Genomic DNA, 19714 nt, shown 5'->3' with positions numbered 1-19714 from the left:
TATAGGAGTACTATAGTTCTGTAGGAGTACTATAGGAGTACTATAGTTCTGTAGGAGTACTATAGGAGTACTATAGTTCTGTAGGAGTACTATAGGAGTACTATAGTTCTTTAAATCAGTATGGCTGAAGGTTGTTCTGCTTTTTGCTTTTTTTGAACTGATTTTGTTAAGAGGAAAGGCACGATTACAGTGGTGTAAAGGAGGAGCACACAGGCCATGGTCGGTGGGGGGATGGGGGGGTTGGGGTATGTGTGTGAGCTCTGTGTGTGTGTGTGTGTGGGGGGGGTCCTCCACACTGCTTCTTGCTGTGGGGTCCCAGAATCTTCCACTATGCCAGTGACTATGGCCCCTGCATCTAGCTGATATGAGCCTTATTTAAATCTTAAGTTTCTTCTGTGGGTAGAAAGTTCAATCCCTCAGCCTATTCTGCCAGTATTTAAGAGCCTAATTATTTATTCTGCTTATAATATTGATTACCTAGAAATTAAAAATGGGAAAACCAAACAAAACTCCATGTTCTTCTCTTCTGGTCCAGCCCCATGCTGTCCTAGGGCAGTCAGCTCATTCACGTCTCCAACTTCTGACACCCCTGTTCATTAGTGCCCCCCCCCACCCACTTGAATGCACAAAACTGCTTCAATGAGCCTCCACAGTTGCTATGACGACTGAAATCAAAGCCATTAGGCATGGTTTAAGAAGGAAACCGATGATGAGCAGTAATTTCCACGTAGAGCTGATGGAGAGCCCAGGTGCTGATGTCATCTAGTCCCTCTAGTATCTTTTCATGTACGATATCATCACACGCCCGTGCACCACAGTTCCATCTCCCTTAGCATGACCTTACGAACCTGGGCTCACCCTGAGCTCACCCTGAGCTCATCCTGGGCTCACCCTGAGCTCAGTCCCCCTGGAGGTTGACGGGTGTGTTTCACCTCCTCGTCTCACCTGGATCGAAAGCTGCCTGACAGCCCCTCAATTGACTGGCTGTGGGAAATGTACATCAAGACATGACTGCATGCCACTTTTGACACCCTTTGACACCACCGCTGCCAACTCACATTCTGCGAGACCTAAGGCACGGGAGACACGCACATTAGAACCACTCTGGGAAAGGAGTGACTCACTGGTATGACAGCACAGCGTTCACTCTCTCCAGATGTGCTAACACAGGGTTTGTGTGCAATTTCATAAACACCAAAGTGATTACTGCTGTGCTAAGTATGTTGTCAACCCGCATTATGATGGTAACTTTCATGTTACAGTTTAGTAGAATTTTTCAGTTTGTAACTTTACTTCTGAGCTTATACTTTAATGTTTGCTATTCCAAGAGCAAACATTCAGAAACAACTACTGACGTTCACCAGTGGCCTTTGCTGCATTGATTCTGATTTTGTCTTTGCAGTTACTGAACACTCTTGAGGATTCGGGTGAGGATTTGTGTGATTTAAGTGGTTCATGTAAATGCATGAGTGGCTTACACCTGGGTCTCCACGTTTCCTCTTCAAACATGTTAGATTTTGGGATAACACAAACTTTAGGACTGAATAGGTAGCATATTTATATTTCCTGGACACTATAAACTCCCTTCGAAAAACATGAAAACATTCCACTGTAGAGATAAAACCTTTCTATTCCCTCATATTGAAACTATCCAAGGGATTATCTTCATTTCAGCAGTTCAATTAAATAAACCTTTTGAATTGTGAAATGTAAAATTTTACAAAAGCTGTTTTCTTTCATTAGTTTAGCTGAAATTTAGGCCATACTACAGTTTTGTATTTTATATTTTGATTCTGTTATGGCTTTGATACAACCTGTCAGTGTTGTATTCCTGGCTCTTCCTTGTTTGTTGTTCCTCCATGTGCCAGTGTTTTTCCACTTCTGTCTGTCCCGCCTTCCAATCTGTGACTCCGCCCTCTAATTATCCATCCCACCTGTTCCCCTTTGATTTCCCTTGCTTGTCTGCCCTTTATAAGCCCTGTCTTTGCCCTTGTTCAGGGCTGGTTATTGTTTGTCTGATGTTTGTAGGAATTTGAGACTCTGTCTTTGGTTGTTAGTATCTGGATCTCTTTATGTTTATCTCCTGTGTTTAACTGTGTTGTTCCCTGCCAGCTTCTGTAAGTTTGTTTCTTCTGCCTGGTAATGTTTGTTCAGTTCATGTTTTGTTATAATGTCTTCTAGGTCGTTTTCTAGGTCTAGGTTTTGTGTCTATGCCAGACTGGTCACCTGGTATGACTATGGACCGATTAATTGACTCAGTGTATGGATTTGTCTACTATAAACCTTGTTCTTCTCGGCATTTGTCTCCAACCCCTCATCTCTCAACGCCATGGGGGTTACAAAGTGATGACAGTTGAGAACATTGTGAGTAGAACTGCATGTAATGCCAAAACAACAAAAGGGAAACTTGCACATCACATTATGTAAACTTAGACATAACATGCCAGTGTTTTAAGGCAAAATACATATAAAAAATACAAAACATTTATTGCAAAGGCACTTTGCAGGTTATGTGTTATTCATCAGTGACTGTAAATATGGTGCATAAGTGTTGGAGCCCCTAGTGCAGGGGTCATGTCTCAATAGAGTTATACAGAGGTGTCACCAGAGTGATAAGATGTCTCCAAATAGAATTTGAAATGGGTGCCCAAGTACATAGGTGGGTTTTCTTTTCTCTTCTGCTGCATGTGAAACACCTAATGCTCCATCTGGATACAAAGCCAAATGTAGAAAAGCACATTTAACAGAAGAGTTTGCAGAAAATGAGATTAGTCACAACATTCACCGAACTGGCGTTTCTGGCGCACATAATCTGCGCACTGAAATGTGGCGCTTTTTTTTTTCTTTCCATTTTCAGAAGTGGTGACTTATCAGACGCTGCAGATGGGAAAGACGTGTATCTTGATGAGGGATCCCATGTTCTCGTCCTCCCTCCTCGTGCTGCGTGGTGATCACGAGCTGGGTCAGCGCACCACAGTCGCAGACTCACTGCTCAACCCTTGCCGGACTTCAACTGCTCGACTCTCCCTTCCAAACGAACGCTTGCCTCTTCCCAGCCATAACGAGACCTGACAACTGAGACGCACTGGCCAAATTCATTTGAAAGGAGGGATTTTTTTTTCTTTTCTTTTTTTTTTTTTTGCTCTGACCGGCATTGCAGCATAACGATTGTAATGGCCCAGCCGCGTTCTGTTCTGAGTTCTCCTGCATCTCTGTCTGTCTTTCAAAGGTGAAAAGCTTTTAAGGTATAATTGGGACACAAATGTTTCTTCGCAGCACGGGAGAATTAGCCATGCCCCGTCACCTTTCACTACTAGCTGGGAAATAAACATCCTTAGACTGAGGGCTCTACGAACACTTCTCTGAGGACACGTGAGCACAGTCTCCACAGGCATTCGGCACTGTTTCATGCACCCCCCCCCACCTTTACATAAATGGGTGTTGAATATGACAGTATGTGCCACCAGGACAATCAGGCACCCTGAATGTAGGCATCGGGTATGTCTAGAGCTATTTATACTTACAAGGGCAGCACTGGTCCTTGCTGTTGTATCAAGGGAGATCAGGAAGGTCATCTTCTATGATGCCTGCAGTTGCTTCACCGTTTGCATTGATCCACCTGTGTCCAGCGTGTTGTGTGTGGATCAACGGCAGCCGGGACGTCCTTCATGCTATCACTGACCGGCGCACAGAGGTTAAAAGTGAAGAGGTAATGAGGTGTGTAAAGATGCTCTTTGTTTAAGCAAATGTCGAGGCATATCTGTATGGTAAAGGAACCTTGGTTTCTGTACAGTTAAAGCAAACGGCTAAGTGTAACAAAAACTCATTTTTTGTCCCTCTGACTTTCCTGGACATTCTCTGGCCTAATCTGGCCTTGAGGGACAGACTTTCCCAGACCTGTATGCCCAAGACTGGCCAGGTGAATTTCACAGCGTGACTGAATCCACTCAGCCTGGAGTCCAGAAGACTCTGAGAGAGAGTTCATCTGATTTCTCACTCACTGTAATGCTCCTGGAAAGCGTCGCCAAAGTGGGAAATTAAAGGTCCGCGGACTGTTTCTAAGAAGAGGACGAAAGAGCCACAGTCTCAGCTGAATCCGGCGGCTACGTCAGGTGCCAGAGGACCGGGAGAGTGGCGCTATGATCCAGATATGTCAGTTCAAGCCAGCCAGGCCGGGTGCACGATGGCTCTGCCAGGAAGGGGCGTGGCCTGTGGCTACGCCTCTCAGCCTACTGCGCTCTGCCTGAGAGTCTTGCGTTCTGAATAAAAAAATGTTTAATAGCACTGCTAAAGAAAATAAAACATTGCGAGCTAATAAATACACACAAAATATTGTTAGTGGGAACAGAATAACACACAAAGAAAACACTGGCCAGCTAAATTGGAAAGTTACAAAGTCTTCGACATCATACTTCTCTATTTGCATAAGGCGTCTTGATTTGTATTTCATTTGAATTTGAGCAGGTCACAATGTTAAGCTAATCAGGCATCATAAACACACTGGATGTTCTCTGCTGCACATTTACATGACAACTAAATAACGTAAGCAGCCATCAATGACTTAATTTCAAGTGTGAATGCATTTATTAGTGCAGTTATTAGATTCAGGTTTCAACTCACATAGAATGCATATCACACAAACCAGTACGTCTTTTTAAATATACGTCAACATACCAAAGTTACATACCAAAAGGGAACCAAGATTATTGCCTCAGATGGACACCAAGAGACCAGAGGGCTATCACATTGAAATTCACCTTTTTAGCTGGATTTTGACTGTATGGTTTGAATATGAGAATCTTAGAGAACGTTTTGCTGTGTTAAAATAAGCAAGAACAACCACTGATAAACTGGCTGAAAAGGCCTAAAATTATAAATACAGAGCTAGTGGGGTCAAGAAATAAGACCCAAAAACACCTCATGCTTCTAGTGCATTACATTATACGCATGAGTAATTCAACATGCTCTTGACATTTATTCATTAACAGTGTTAAAATCTGCCTGACCTGAAGATGCTCCCATTCTCGCTCAGTGATCAGTGCAACTGCAAATTGCAAAAACCTTAGAAATCTATTCTAAAAAACAATATATGGATGTCTGATAGTTGCAAATGAGTGTCATTGAAAACTCCTGGACATAATAATTCATTCTTATTTATGAAATTACAGCTGTATGAAGGACTGAAAGAAATACAGCTTTTGCCAGACATCCAAATGATATTTAATGGTGTGGGAAACAAAGAAACATGATGATCATAATCTGGTGCTCAGCAGCAGCACTCTGTGATTTTAGAACAACAGTGATTCGGTTTTGCAGGAAATCGAGCGAGCGAATCAAAGGGTTCAATCACTTTATTTTGTCTAAAGCTAAAGGGGAAAGCTGTTCATACTAACCAACCTCACCATCAGATACGAGAAATGAGCCATTCAGTTCTGCCTGCTCTGTTCCCACTGTCATTAATTGAATAAGCTAAAAATCAATTAAAAAAACATCAAATGCATATGGCTCTCCAGACCAAAAAATAATTCTGTTTTTTGTCACAGTTATATATATATATATATATTTGAGAAACTATTCTGGTTAAAGGTCAGTAACACACACACACACACACAACAAACTTTTCATTTTGAGGTGCTTACACATGGCTGCGGGTAAGGCTTTGAAAGCATCAGCTAGCTATCTGTTTATCTGATCATAGCAGAGGATCTGCTAGTAACCAAAACAGACCTGTGCTGGAATTGGTGGCAAGATCAGTGTTTTATTTATTTATTTATTGTATTTTGAAACTGGAATTCCCTAAGGCCAAATACGCTTAGAATTACTAACATTTCAGGAGCTAAAAAAATACCTATATTCTTATCTATATAGGAATGGTTTATGAACCAGTTTATTAACCTTTATGCAATACGTCAACAAAGCATGGAAAAGACTATAATAATATATAAAGACAATATCTGAACACGAAAACATTAAATAAACATTTACTATAATTAATAGTCCAAAGCATCTAGATATCAATATTAAGCATCTAGGAAATAATGCTTATTTCCTTTTGTTTGTTGTGTAAAACCCTTTCAGAATATTCTGGAAGTGCAAAAATGTTCAGCATGTTTTTATTCCCTTTCTTAAAAGTAACCGAAAGAACTTTTGCTTTGTAGAACTTCATAGGGGAAAATGCAAACCATCTTGTTGTTCCGGACCCTGTCGTGGGTGTAAGTAACTTTGCAAGTAACTTAACTTTGTTCAAGCCTCTTCACACCACCTACAAACAAATAAGGAGTAATAAAAAACAGAGATGGAAAATTGAAAGCAAACCTGTCTCCTTAAATGCGCTGGCAGCTCCATTGTTCTCATTTCTGGTGTTTTGAGACAATTTCTTTTAACAGTATACTATCATTATAGACTCATTCCACCCAGCTGCCTGCCTGTGAAGTAACACTGTAGACTGATGGGTCTGTTCATATATTCATGGACTGTGTCGTGCAGCTACACTGGTCTGGGGGTGTTTTCTTTTTCAGGGATGCAACTCTGGGGAAGTCTCATATTCCATGCCTACCTGTGAGTTGTTTTGTCATCAAAGCAAGAAATAAAAAGTTGTAGGGCAGTAGTGCAGTAAAAGTGTAGGTTTTTGTTAGATTTGGGAAGATTGGTGTCAATGCACCAGCTGTAAGGCGATTGTTAAAGTACTTACAAGGTTTAACTGCCATGATTTTATTTTAGCTTTGTTATAGTTGAACTTTGTAAACTGCTCAGGATTTTTTACGTTTATTTATTTTTGTTGTTGACTTTGTATAGTGCAAGTACACGTTTTGAATGTACCGATTCATTTTTCCCTATTTTGGCACAACTGTAATTGACTTATAAAACTGTACTTGATTAAATATATTATATAGTGATATTCCTTAGTGTAATATGCAACTCAGGTGTATTCAGTGTACACTCAGGTGTACTCAGCTACTCAGTGTGGGTCAGTTTTTATGAGGAATTTTTTTACTGGTTTTTGTCATATCAGTTATGCCTAGACATTTCAGAACTATAATATTGTGATTCCAACATTTCTAAAGTCAAACTCATAAATATGAACTTTTGTCTTACTATGACTTATGAATGCATGGAAATATTTTACAAATATTGAATGAAGTATTCAGAAATTCTTGAATGAAAATGCTTCTATGAAAGCAGGCAAACTTGACTGTGAGCAAAGCCGGAGTGGCTAATCGGGAGATTCGGGAGGATTCCCGATGGGCCGGTTCATGTTAATCTCTAGTTTGGGCCGATTGGGAGGGAAAAATAATTTTGGGCCGGATTTGGTCATAAAACTCCCGGGCTGAAAAAGTGTCCCACTCCGGCCCTGACTGTGAGCCTAACATTCATTCTCAATAGATTTAAATAGGCTTTAGAAAATAGGAATACAGCTTGAAGAGCAAAATTTATCTCAGATTTATCTTTTTCTTAGCGCTCACGCCAGATGTCACATCTTTGGAATGTATTTCTGTGATACACCATAGGAGGAATCAAATCTACAGTTATGGGTTTGAATGCCTTTTCTGTTATGAAGCAGGTTAACCTTTGTGGGACCCTGCCACAGCCATCAAGCTACCCCAGCGAGCTATTAAGGTTCTATGATCTAGGCACGCAACCCAACTGGGGCCTCAATCATAATATAACCCACAAAGACCCTCTTTTACTTGCCCATTGAAACCCATCTGCACTCTTCCCATTTATTTTAACCATATTATGTCTTACTCCAGTTTGAATCCTTGGAATCCATCAATTCCACATGCTGGTTATACATGATTATGATCTGGAGTTGCAATTTTAACCCACTGTGAATGGGTTTTCAGCAGATTACTTTTTAATCACAACATTGCATATTCGTTCAGACTACACAGAGAACTTTAAAGTTACCTTCTGTGAATCTGTCAGTTGGTTCCAATCATTTATGATCTCTGAAGTATTAAATCAACTTTGTTACAACATAATTGGCTGGAATGTAAAATATGCACATTATTGTTTTAAAGCTATTACTGCACCATGTTATTATAAAATCTTCAGGTTACTGAATAGATCACTCTGCCTGTTATTCTGAGCAGGGAAATATATTCTTATCATATTCATTAGCACTCCATTGGATGAAGGAGGCTCACCTCTTTTTTTGTCAAATCTCAGAAAATTGCAAGTCATGAACAACGCTTAAAGGCTTATATGAAGGACTTAACAGAAAGATTTACTCAGGTAGTAGCACTACGTGGGAGTTAATCATGGATGTTCACAAAATAACTATTACTTAAAACAAGTACCTGAGTACTACTACTACTACTACTACTACTACTACTACTACTACTACTAGTAGTAGTAGTAGTAGTAGTAGTAGTAATAATAATAATATGAGTAATAATAATATTAGTAATAATAATAATAATAATAATAATAATGATGATAATAATAATAATAATTACAATGTGTTGTTTTTGGTGTAATGGTAATTATCATAGATGTTGATAAGTTAAATTCCTTATATTTATATGTATGCTGAAGAGCATTAACCATCCAAAAATGGTACAGTCTGCGCATGAGTTCAAATACATCGAGTCTCATTCAGCGGCACATTTCCAAAAGCACGCTGAAAACCAGGAGGCGACGTGCGAGAGAATGCGGTGATGGTGTCAGGGAAAAGCGAACGTGACCCCGCTCGGTGTCGACACGTTTAAATCTTGGTATTTGTAAGCGGGTCTGGCAGTCGGGCGCGTTTAGGCGGCGCGGTCATCACCGAGAGGGTTGCGCGCGACGCGGAGCGCGCGGACAGGCTGTGAGTCTCCACCACGTCCAGCTCGCCTCGCGCCGCTATGGGGGCTTTGTAAGAGAACTAACGGATGCACTCGGGGATATATGTTTGGATTTCGGCTCGTTTTCCGTTGCAAATGCAAAAGGAAATATGCCGCGAAGCTTGGTCTTACTCCTCATCAGTTCGGTTGGGTTGTGTTCGTGTTCAAGTTTCCCAAGTAACATCAACATAGGTGAGTTGATTCGTGCGTCTTTGATCATCTCTGTCGGTTATTGTAACAGTGATAATCAAGTTTTCCAATTGCGTGTCATTCATTCCAGTGCGAGTAACGTTTCTTCGTCCGTTTGATTTAAAGGTGTGAATGTCTTGGTCATAAATGGGTACATTTTGTCTTAACAGGGGGTTTATTCCCCACCGACTCCCACGAATATGAGGTTTTTCGGTTCGCGCTCTCGCAGCACCAGGAAGTCCCTAAACTGGTACCACAAGTGGACATGGTTGATACCGGGAGCAGTTTTGCCATGACATACGCATGTAAGTTGTATAACATATTTCATGTAATAAAGCGTGAACGTGATTCTGTCACCTGTTAGATGTGGTAGATGCACAAGCAGCCCGTCTTTTGTAATTATGATTAGCTTGTAATTTGAAAGGAAGCATTTTCGCCATGCTCTGTAAAACGGGGTGACTTCAGGATAGACGAGTGTGAAACAAGTATAGATGTGCACTGTAGAAGTAAAGTGGAAGACACGGCCTCCTAGACGTACTGTATGACGAAAGCTCGTGTAGCACTCAAAGTTGTGCAGTGAAGATAATAGTCTAGTCATGCCATCTCACTCCTTGACGGGTTGGATATGTATGAACCATATGTTCCTAAAGAAATTATTCTTCTTTTTCATGGTGGATATTTTGGTTTTCTTTTAATCAATCAAATGTTCATTGTGATTTTACTTTAATTACCACAGCAAAATTTAAAGATTAGAGTATCTTTTAATCTTTAAGCACAATTATCTACCGGAATAAACACATTTGATGTTCCCACAAACCATGGCATTAGAGGCACCAGTATTTCAGTTTAGATTACACTATTTACTTTATCTGACAAACATAACATTTTTAACATAAAAATGCACTGTGATTACTGAGAGTGAAGGTGAGAGGGGCGTGCTGCTCATATTAACTCCTGACAGCCGGGTTGATGGCAGGATCTTCACTGAACGTTGGCTCGTCATCTCTGAGGCAGTGCTGCTTGTTTGAAGTTCATGATTCATGGATATTTTGTAACTGGAATCACTAACAAGAACATGTTTTTTTTTCTTCTTGTCTCAGTTGACACAGACAATTAGCGTTGTTTATGTCACGTTCAACCGTAGACTTGAGTGTACAGTCTCCAGCTCTTGTTATGGTAATGTCCCCCATCATCCAACAAGACTTGATTTTAATGCTGTCTTTTTGGGGTAAAGTCGGGGGCTCCAGCGTGGATGGGGGACCTCCAGCAAAATGTGGCCAGCTGTGCTTTTATGGTGGGTGTAGGAGGACATATCTGCGTATTGGGAATAGACAGTTCACATCAGTCTCGGATGGAGGCATCACCACGGAACAATCACGATGCTTCAGATTGTCCTTTAGGCAATGAAGTTGTTTGTGCTTTTTTAATTGCGTGCGAGTAGTGTCCTGAGAAATTCGGTGTGATACCTGCTGGTGTAGTGGAAATGCACCGTAATTGGCCTTTTGGGCTGTGGAGATCCTTGCGACTGATCCAGAGAGTGACTATATTAGGTATGAATGTGGAGCACGTTGGGAGAGGGTGGGCTTCAAAGCAGCGTAACGAGTAGGCACTGCATCTTTATGTTTGAAGTGAAAAGCAATTATGTGGAACTAATTACCTTATTGGTCTATAACAATACATCAGTTCTGATTGATGCATTCTAAAGGGTCAGTCCATTTTGTGAAATGATGTAGCCAATAAAAATATTTGAGAGGTTGTTAAAATGCCTTCCCCCATGTATTGTGGTCACTGCTGAAAGATGACAGGAATTATCTAAGGGTTTTGTATTCAAGCCAAGCTAATATTTACCATAAAGCTGAATTTGTTTGGTTTTATTGTGAACTGAAATGTAAAATTGGGTCCCCGGATGTATTATATAAAAATTAATTGATTGATAATATTGATTGTATGTAACATTTGAAATATCAACAAATATTGAACCACTGCATTATAAATTGATGTCACATCCTATTGTTGCAAAGCCAGAGGTTCAAATCCTATTGCGTGCAGCACCAGACGGTGTTTTCAGTGGGCTGTGTCTAGCCTTTCTCTGCTGAGTGGGATAGAATGGGTGAGAGAAGCCTGTTTTTACGGCCTGCAGAATGACAGTCTGTGCTTCATAGTGAGGTCCCAATCTGATTTACTCTCTTTTACATGCTCTGTCGTGTCATATCACCCCAGCTCGGGTATGACTGTGAAGACTGAGGGCTGTTGGAAAGACAGTAGAAAACATAACATGGCTTTGGAAGCCTGATCGGAGAAAAGACTGGTGGATTTCCCCGAACACATTAATGACGTTGACATTAATTAATGACGTTTAGCTGTCTGTTCTGATAAGGAAGTACACATGCTTGATAGATGTTTGCTGTGTGGAACTACTTCAAGTTTCTTGTTGACAATGCTGAAAAAAATTAATAGGTTTTATTGGTTTTTATGAATAGATCATATTGGTTTTTTATGAATAGGTCTTATTGGTTGTATACCATTGTCCACTCACAATGGTTAGCCAGCATTGCAATGATCCTAATAGGCCTCGCCCACCTGAGGGATGAACACAACACTACAGGACAACAAACTACTGCCTTTGCAGATGGAGGTGCTCGGCAGGGGGGCCCTGTATGGTGCTATCATCCATCCATGTTATTATCCATCACGATATTTCCCCGTAGACATCATCATATGCCAAATTGGCAGACGTCACCTAACCATAGCTCTTAAATGCTTTGAAGCCATAATAATAATTGTACATCACATGACAGTCTTAATTGAACACAGTGATCCAACACTACACTGCACTGTCTGTGCACCGCAGAACAATAGAAAGACACCAACAATTCAGAAGTAGTTGCTGTTCACTTTATGCATTTTTGAGAGTTAAGAATTCATGCCCTGAAAATGTCAGAAAAGTCTGACACATGGAGACAGCACTACAGTAATATAACTGCCTGTTGAACCTAGTAATTTCATGTTCATTTTGCTCAGCCTGTGTGTGTGTGTGTGTGTGATTGGCTCATCAGATGTTGTCCTAGCTGAAATCAGCTCCCCAGAAAAAAAAGGATTAACAATTAAATTGACATGCAAATGCAAATGAAGGCTATTAGTCACAATGCCCTGTAGTGAAGACGCACATTATCATAATCTGTCATTGAAGATGATTAAAACATAAGCGATGTGCTGCCCACTGCCTAAATTTATGTTATGCTGAAATGTGCATATTAAGAAGGGTTCTGTCCACGGTCATACAAATGAACACATTACCAGGTCAACACTGCTGCTATACAGAGACAAAGCACTCACACCTTTTCTGTGCCCTTCCTTACACACCTACCACACAATGTTTTTAGAATCATTCATTTAATAGCAATACGGTGTATATGTAGTTATAGGCTATAGCCCATCTGTATGTCCGTCCAACCGATTGCCAGTTTCAGGGCCATGTTGGCTGGATATTAATAATGCGGTGCTCTCGACCTAAAAGTGACACTGCTGTCCAGTGTTACACTCGTAACAGCATAACACCCACTGCAGTGGCGTAACCGTGTCATTGTCACTGCTGTGTTTAGAATGGCCTGCCATACAAATAATATCTGGTCAGCAGTGATCCTGTCACAATCTAACCATTGAGAAGTGGTTATAAGCTCTGCTACAGTCTCTAATTATACATTAGAAAAGTCACCTATACCTATATATGTGTCTGATAATGTGCAGGTGTTTTATTAACGAGTACATATATATAATCACTTCAACCATCGAAAGCCTCTCAGCCTGGTTGAACATTACTGTTATCATCTCACCGATCACTGTAAACATTTTTCAAAGAGCATGTGCATAGTCAAAAACACCCCGATACGATGTGCCTCAGGGTGGCCGGAAGCATGTGAAGGAGGCGCTCCGACGGGAGGCTGAAGCGCTCCGCCCGTGTGACCACGTCTCAGTGGAGCACCACTTATCGGCCCCCCCTGCATCCACCCCCAACGCCCCCCCCCACCCTCCACGCAACCCGGCTACCCCGCCGTCACTTAATCTATTATTCATCACATCACAGCCCGAGCGATTCCTCTGCGAACCTCAGAACGCGCGTGCGAGCCGCTTCGCTCCACACGTCTGCCCAGGCGGAGTTAGAAGGGGAGTGCGGTTGTTAAAAAATCCATTCATGCAAGGATGGGACGGGCTGTGTGTAAGCAAGGTGAGCTCCTCCCCGAGAGTGGGACCGAACGCATTGATTAGAATTACCATATTAACGAGAAGTAGATGATTGAACACTGCAGCATACTGTAGTAAGACGTTGTCTTAGAAGTGCTTAAAACCCCACCCTGAATGGAGATCCCCTTCTAGGGACAGGAGCAGCTGAAAGCGACCTAGGGATGGTGGGATGTTTTTCCTCCCAGAAATGTTTGTTTCTTTCGGTGTTTAGTATTGGTGGTGGTTGCTGTAGTTAGCAGTGGGACGCCAGGCACACTTGATTTCAGTATGCAGAATAAAACACAGGGAACAAGAAGGGAATTTGGATGCAGCCTGTTCCTTGCATTGATCTTGTTTTTCTTTTGCTTGAATGTTGCTTTTACATGGACAACAGAAAATAAATGTGTAGAAAAGCCTTGCCTATTCTATGTAATTGCTGGTATTTATAACGTTGGCTTTCTTGCTAAATGCTGTTATTTAAAACTGGCATGGAGTTGGTCTCCTGTGGTCATTGTGTTTCTCGTGGATGGTCATGCTGACCAAGATTCGTAGCCAATTGCAGTTGTTGAAATTGATTGGAGCTGCCTGTAATATCACATTGTTACTATGTCACTATGTACTGTGGTTGCAGAGTGAGCTATAATTTCCTTGTGACATTTAAAAATGAAACGAATTAATTTCTGTGATTTTGATAACAATTTATTTACTTCTTATCTTAATGCCCCAGAGATGCTTACAAGAGAAGGATTGATCTTATATCATATAGGGATAGACTGAGTATGACCAAATAATTTAGAACAAAACAACTTTTGGGAAGTAGTTGTTAATAATTTAAACTCAATTAAAGTATGATGAAAATGTGTCATTCAAGACTCCTCAGGACATTCCACATGAGAAACACTACTAACAATATCACAGTACTGTCATTTTCTTTTGTGATTAAGTAATCTGTCTTTTATAAATTACTTTGTCAACAAAATTCCAAGGAAATCATTATAATTCTATCAGACAGGCTTTCACTGTGCGCATGATTTAGATTCTCCTTTAAGGCTCATGTGATGGGTATTTGGCTGTGTAGAGGTGGACACACAGGTGGACACACAGGTGGACACACAGGTGGACACACAGGTGGACACCTGCAGTGCCGTGAGGCTTCGCAGCACTCGTCTGGCCGGCCGTCCCGGACTCTCGTTCCTCCACATATCAGACTCTCCATCACGCTGACAGACAGTCAGGGCAAATGTCCACGGCATGTCAATCAGACAGGCTCCAAAGGGGCCCATTGAGTGGGCCTACATCAGGGCCAGGCCCGAACAAACAGCCCTTTGTTGGCCCTCCCCACTGATTACACAGCTCCTTTAACCAAGAGCTAAGGAGGAGTTACCTGCACGTCTCCTACAAAGGTAATGCCAGCAGATGTAAAACCACAGAGTGAAAATTTTGTGTCCTAAAATGTATCCTGTATTTGAGGTGAAGCCAGCTCTTTGTCTTCAGCTACAGGTTATTATTTCATACATCACCACTTACGCAGCAGCTGCGCACCCTTTAGCAAGAACTTCCAGCTCTTCCAGATTAAAAAAAGCCCCATTAGATAGTGTGGGCTGCCTTTGGCACTGGTAGTGCAGGTTGTCTTAGGGGATCTCACTGTTGATCGGTTGTGACAAGGATCTCATTAGCCACTAGGAATATGAACCTGTCCTGGGGTTGTGATGGAGGCAGCTGGAGAGGTTGAAGATCAGGCATGTTAATCTTGCGATGTGCAACTGAGGGGGGCCGGAAGTCTTCTGCCCTTTACCAACAGTGTGGGATGAATGAATAGATAGAGCTTGCAGTAAGCTGGTTTAGCAGCTGTATCAGACACATCGATGCTACACATGGCACAACAGCTTAAGAAGACACTATTGGTGATTCGAATACCAAGTTGGTATACACTTCATATCTAAGGTGATACAAATAACTTTGTAACAGATTTTATAAACCAGTTACTCAGCCATCATAAGCTAGCATCTACAGACACCCATAGTATTAGCTAGCAGCACAGCCTTCAATTATGATATTATTAACTATCTAACATACATCGGACCTTGTGCTTAATTCATGACGTATAGACATGATAAGTGTGCAGGCTGTATGAAGAAAATATCTATCTACAGTGTGGAACAGGTCGGTTTTTATTCCTCAAGCCTTTCTGATCTCAGCTGCAGGATTCATCAGACTGTGGTGATTTTCACTCTGTTCATGAGTGATTTTTCTATCACAATGAAGTCTGTTATTTATGTTGTGGTTCTTTTTTTGTTATTGTTTCGTTTTTTTGTTTTTGCATGAGGCACACATCTAAATATCAAGGATTGAATCCTTTGTTGAATTTTCGAGGAGTAGATCTCCAGTTTAGAATCACTGTGTTGGTGAAATTATTGTGGTCCTGGACATATCTTGACCTTACAAATTAATTCTTTTCTTCTTTTTTTGTCTTTACAATTTATGTAAAAATATGTGAAACCTTAGGCTAATGACCACTCAAAAAGAGTCAGGTGCTCTGGAAAAAAAACACACTAAAGTTTTGTCTTCCACTCTTCACGACCCTTACCAGAAATTTCTGGAGGATTTAGAAGAAACATTTTTGGAAAGGACTTCTAGACCAGGTCTCCATCAGTTCACGGAGAGTTATACACATGGATGAAACTCTGCATTGTTACTATTCTGCTATGAAGAGGGATAGCGTCAGAGGTCAGTGCCAGGGAAGGACAGAGAATTCTCCAGTGACAGAGAACCCCAGGGTAGCAGCTGAGTATCTTCATGCATTTCTTGTGCGTAATACTGTCTACGTTCACAGGTCCAGCACAAGTTGGCAGGTACACAGCACTCTTGCAACAGTGTTCTGTGGGCAGTTCAGATAAAGGTTTAGCTTGTTTTTGTAAATTGTAAATTTGTAAATGTACACAGTGTTAACACTGCAGCCACATGCCTGTGAAGTGTGGTGGACAGGAAGTAATTGTAGGCTGCACTGTAGCCTCAGGGCTCATAATCATTATGGATACACTGAATTACAAGTGTCAGGAAATTCTGAGGCGGAATGATGGGGTGTTTGTGATCTTCAGAAGAGGTTTGGTCCTGCAGGATGCTGTGGAGTGCACTGAAACCGGACCTCCCCCAAATTATACAGGATCAGAAACAGAAAGTGTTATATAGTGGAATGGGATCAAAGCACTGTGCAAGACTGATCTGAATTTATTGCTAAAAAAAGTTTATTGCATTTTCTATAAAAGATCTTTTTGATTGTTTAATAAACATTTTTTCAGTAAATGTATGAAAGGAAGATATTTGTTCAATAAACATATGGCAATATTCATTATTGCGTGTATATCATTCATTAATTTTTATTGTTTATATGTTTGCATATTGTTTATTTTTATTAAGCCTTTATTGTGAATTTTTTGTTACTTATATAAAGGTCCGTTCATATTTTACACAGCCGCTAATGCCGGAATTGACAAAAAGTTCACAAATCATGTCTCATGAGTGTATAGCTGCAACCGAAAAAAAAACCATTCTCAGTGCCTCCCTACTGTTTCTAATAATACAAAACCCGTGACTGTGGGATGACTCCTTCGCAAAGATAAAGGAGCGTAGCCCGGGCTATAAGCCGCGCGCGGCGTGAAAGGCCAGCATCCCAGTGGTGTCGTGCTCCTCTCTGGAAGCACAACCACACGGGGCTCCTTTTCCCCGGGCCTGTCTGTGACCGACGGCGGCTAGAGCACTGACCAAAGGCGGCTGCCAGAGCAAAAACCTCGTCAAATCTGCAGAGGAGGCTCGGCCATCAGAGGATTGCTCACCTCTGGACCCGTCTGTCGCAAACATGGCAGCGTTTGCTAGATCGCCTCGGGCTGAAACGCTGATTTTTGTCCAGTCCGACTCCACCGCACATCTTCACAGCGATAGAAGAATCGCACCCTGCCCGTGTGCTTGAGCACTCCTTTGGAGTTTGTTAAATGTTATGGTGTGTGTGTTTTTTTGTTGTTGACACTGAAAGTGGAAATACAAGATAAAAAAGGAACTGTGCACCCCATCCATAATACATGCGCGCGTACACGTAGCCTTATCTTCTCAGGTGATCGATCGAGCGGCCTTGCGTAGCCTTACACCGCTGTTTATCTCCTGCGAAGATGAGACGTATTGAAGTAATGACGGAACATTTGTTTATCTGCGCCGTCGGTGCAGCAGTTGGGAGAACGCCGCTGATTTGTATGGGCAATGATGTATGAATGAAGCCACGGGCGGTGGGTGGTGCGTGAAATAGTAGAAGCTCAATACTAACACAGTTCTTCCCAGAGGAGAGTGGGCTGCTCTTATTTGATTGGGAAGTTTGCTTGTGCGAGGGCGGGTTCTGCATTTGCATGTGTGACAGTAGTAGCATTGTCCTGATTTATGTACACGGAGGATCTCAGTGTAGCAGCTGAGTTTCACTTTTTTAACCTAATAGGTTAAAACCTATTAGGTTGATTCATTAACTATAAATTTGACTCTTTGACAATTTGACACTCTTATGATTTATAACCAGTTTAATGAAACTATTAATACAGCAATGTAGTATTATATTGTAAATATATGTTGTAAATGTCATTAGTCATTTTTGATGCATTTGTCTTGAACATGCAGGTAAAAGTAAATGCTTCAAAGTTGTTTCCAAGAGGGCTAGTGACAAAGATGTCCTAACCGATGGGGTGATGCAAGTTTTCAGACAAGGACTGGAACAGATTGCAGTGGAAGTGATTGTATCTGACCAGCCTTGTCTGCAGGAGCTGTTACATGATTCATCAGAGCAGAATGGCTAAGGATGGCCAAGGTTTATCAGAAACATCCTTGCTCATCCGTAAAGTGCCTTATCATTTCCTTGGAAAGCAAAGCCAAAATTAAATAACGTCCAGCGCGCCTCTTTGATCGTCTGTATTGACGTCTTGTTTCATTCCTCCCTGCTCCTTTGAACATGTGCACTGGTGCGTGAACCTGAGCGATCCTCCATTTCTAATCCTCTCTCGCCACTCTTCCCAGTTTGCTCCCAGTTTGCCAAAGGGGTGTACGCCATCATCGGCCTGTACGACAGGAAGACCATGAACATGCTGATGTCCTTCTGTGGGGCCCTGCACGTATGCTTCGTCACGCCCAGTTTCCCCATCGACACCAACAACCAGTTTGTGATGCAGCTGCGTCCAGAGCTGCAGGACGTCCTGGTGGCTGTCGTGGACCACTACAAGTGGAACAAGTTCGTCTACATGTACAGCTCAGAATCAGGTAGGTGCTTTCCTACAACGTCGAGAAAGCGAGGGGCGGCGAGCCCGGGAAGTAGAACAAACCCGAAGGTGGAGTCAGAGGTTTCAGTGTGGGTTCCTCCACCGTGTCTTTATAACGTCGAGGAGAGGTATGAGGTTTACACGTTTGCCGTATGGATGGATGGCTCGTGTATGATGTGGTTGATATAATCATTTGTAACAAGGCTTTCTGGAGCTTGCAGAAAGAATTAATGTAGAAATATGAGGAAGATGATGAAGTTGTACAATGCCGTTGGGCTTGGCCCTCAGAATAATGTCTTCATACTGTAGTCCGACACTTTCAGTGTCTAGGGCGCGGTAATATTAGCCATGAGTCCTTAGTGATGTTGAGATTCCAGTTGAAAGGTTGCTAATTGTGTACAGCCAGATTACAGTGGATGACTGCCTTGACATATTTGAGTTTCCATAACTTAGTTAATGTATAAATGATGTACTTATTAACTCATGGTGCACAACGGCACCTAAAAGAGTGATGAAGAAGAGGTAAGATGATTGTATAGAGTAAACTCATGTAGTTTTGTTTATGGAGGGGCCCATTTACATGTAAAATGAGAAGCTCAAGAAAGGTATCTGAGAAAGGTGTTGGGTGGCACCCTTGGAATAAATGTTTACATTTATTTGTATTTTTGCATTAAGTGGTTTCATTTAGGAGCTTTGTTGTGTTCTGGCACACTGGGAACAATTTGAGGTCTGAGGCAGGCTCAGTGGGGCACCCTGATTTGTGACTCGCTGAGATGGTGCTGCATTCCTGCAATCTCCTTTCTGAGATGTTCTCCTGTTCACTACGTGCCTGCTGCAGTGACTGGCAAGCCTTCAGTCGAACAAGAGCAGGACAGGTGGGGGGGGGGGGGGGGGGAAGAGGCATTGTGAAAAATGTCCATCCACCATCTGCATATGAAACCACAGTGGGATAGGCCTTAGCTGAGGTTTGCGTCTAGCGCATGTTTGCGTCTAGCTCGCGATCGTTGCACTGATCAAGGTGAGAGACTGTTCTGTGACACTCCAGTCGAAACACCTCTGGAACCGCCCACTGCTCTCCTGTTGCCTGGATACAGAGATACAGCAATGTTCTGGCTCAGGGCTATTTTGAACCTTTTAAATAACTCCTCTGTTTGTGCATGTGATGTCTGTGTGTGTGTATCCATGTGTGTG

The 19714-nt window shown here is 41.8% G+C and overlaps 1 protein-coding gene and 1 long non-coding RNA gene across 9 annotated transcripts in view; both read left to right on the top strand.

Moving 5' to 3' along the window:
* Positions 1-2000: 2000 nt before the first annotated feature.
* LOC143481960 (uncharacterized) lies at positions 2001-4915 on the top strand. 4 transcript variants are annotated; one of them, XR_013122114.1, is made up of 4 exons: positions 2001-2052; positions 2182-2364; positions 2858-3717; positions 3886-4853. It is a non-coding gene; the product is annotated as an uncharacterized LOC143481960 (long non-coding RNA). The 4 variants fall into 4 exon arrangements; XR_013122113.1 differs by having other exon boundaries at positions 2020-2364; positions 2858-3709; positions 3886-4915; XR_013122112.1 differs by having other exon boundaries at positions 2020-2364; positions 3896-4915.
* A 3652-nt stretch (positions 4916-8567) lies between these two features.
* gria1b (glutamate receptor, ionotropic, AMPA 1b) overlaps positions 8568-19714 on the top strand; it is a 41292-nt gene continuing 30145 nt past the window's right edge. For 3 of the 5 annotated variants that reach the window (XR_013122045.1, XM_076979720.1, XM_076979719.1), the window contains exons 1-3: positions 8569-9017; positions 9185-9319; positions 18285-18524. Coding sequence is in view for 3 of the 5 variants with exons in the window: in XM_076979720.1 (XP_076835835.1) it covers positions 8936-9017; positions 9185-9319; positions 18285-18524 (457 nt within the window). In the remaining 2 variants the exon portion in view is untranslated. Of the gene's footprint in view, positions 9018-9184; positions 9320-18284; positions 18525-19714 lie in introns of all 5 variants that reach the window. The other 2 variants (XR_013122046.1, XM_076979721.1) reach the window with 1 other exon arrangement.

This window comes from Brachyhypopomus gauderio, chromosome 18 (genome assembly GCF_052324685.1).
Source record: "Brachyhypopomus gauderio isolate BG-103 chromosome 18, BGAUD_0.2, whole genome shotgun sequence".
Lineage (NCBI taxonomy): Eukaryota > Metazoa > Chordata > Actinopteri > Gymnotiformes > Hypopomidae > Brachyhypopomus > Brachyhypopomus gauderio.
Note: the sequence above shows the minus strand (reverse complement) of the source record. Positions and strands in the feature narration are given on the sequence as shown.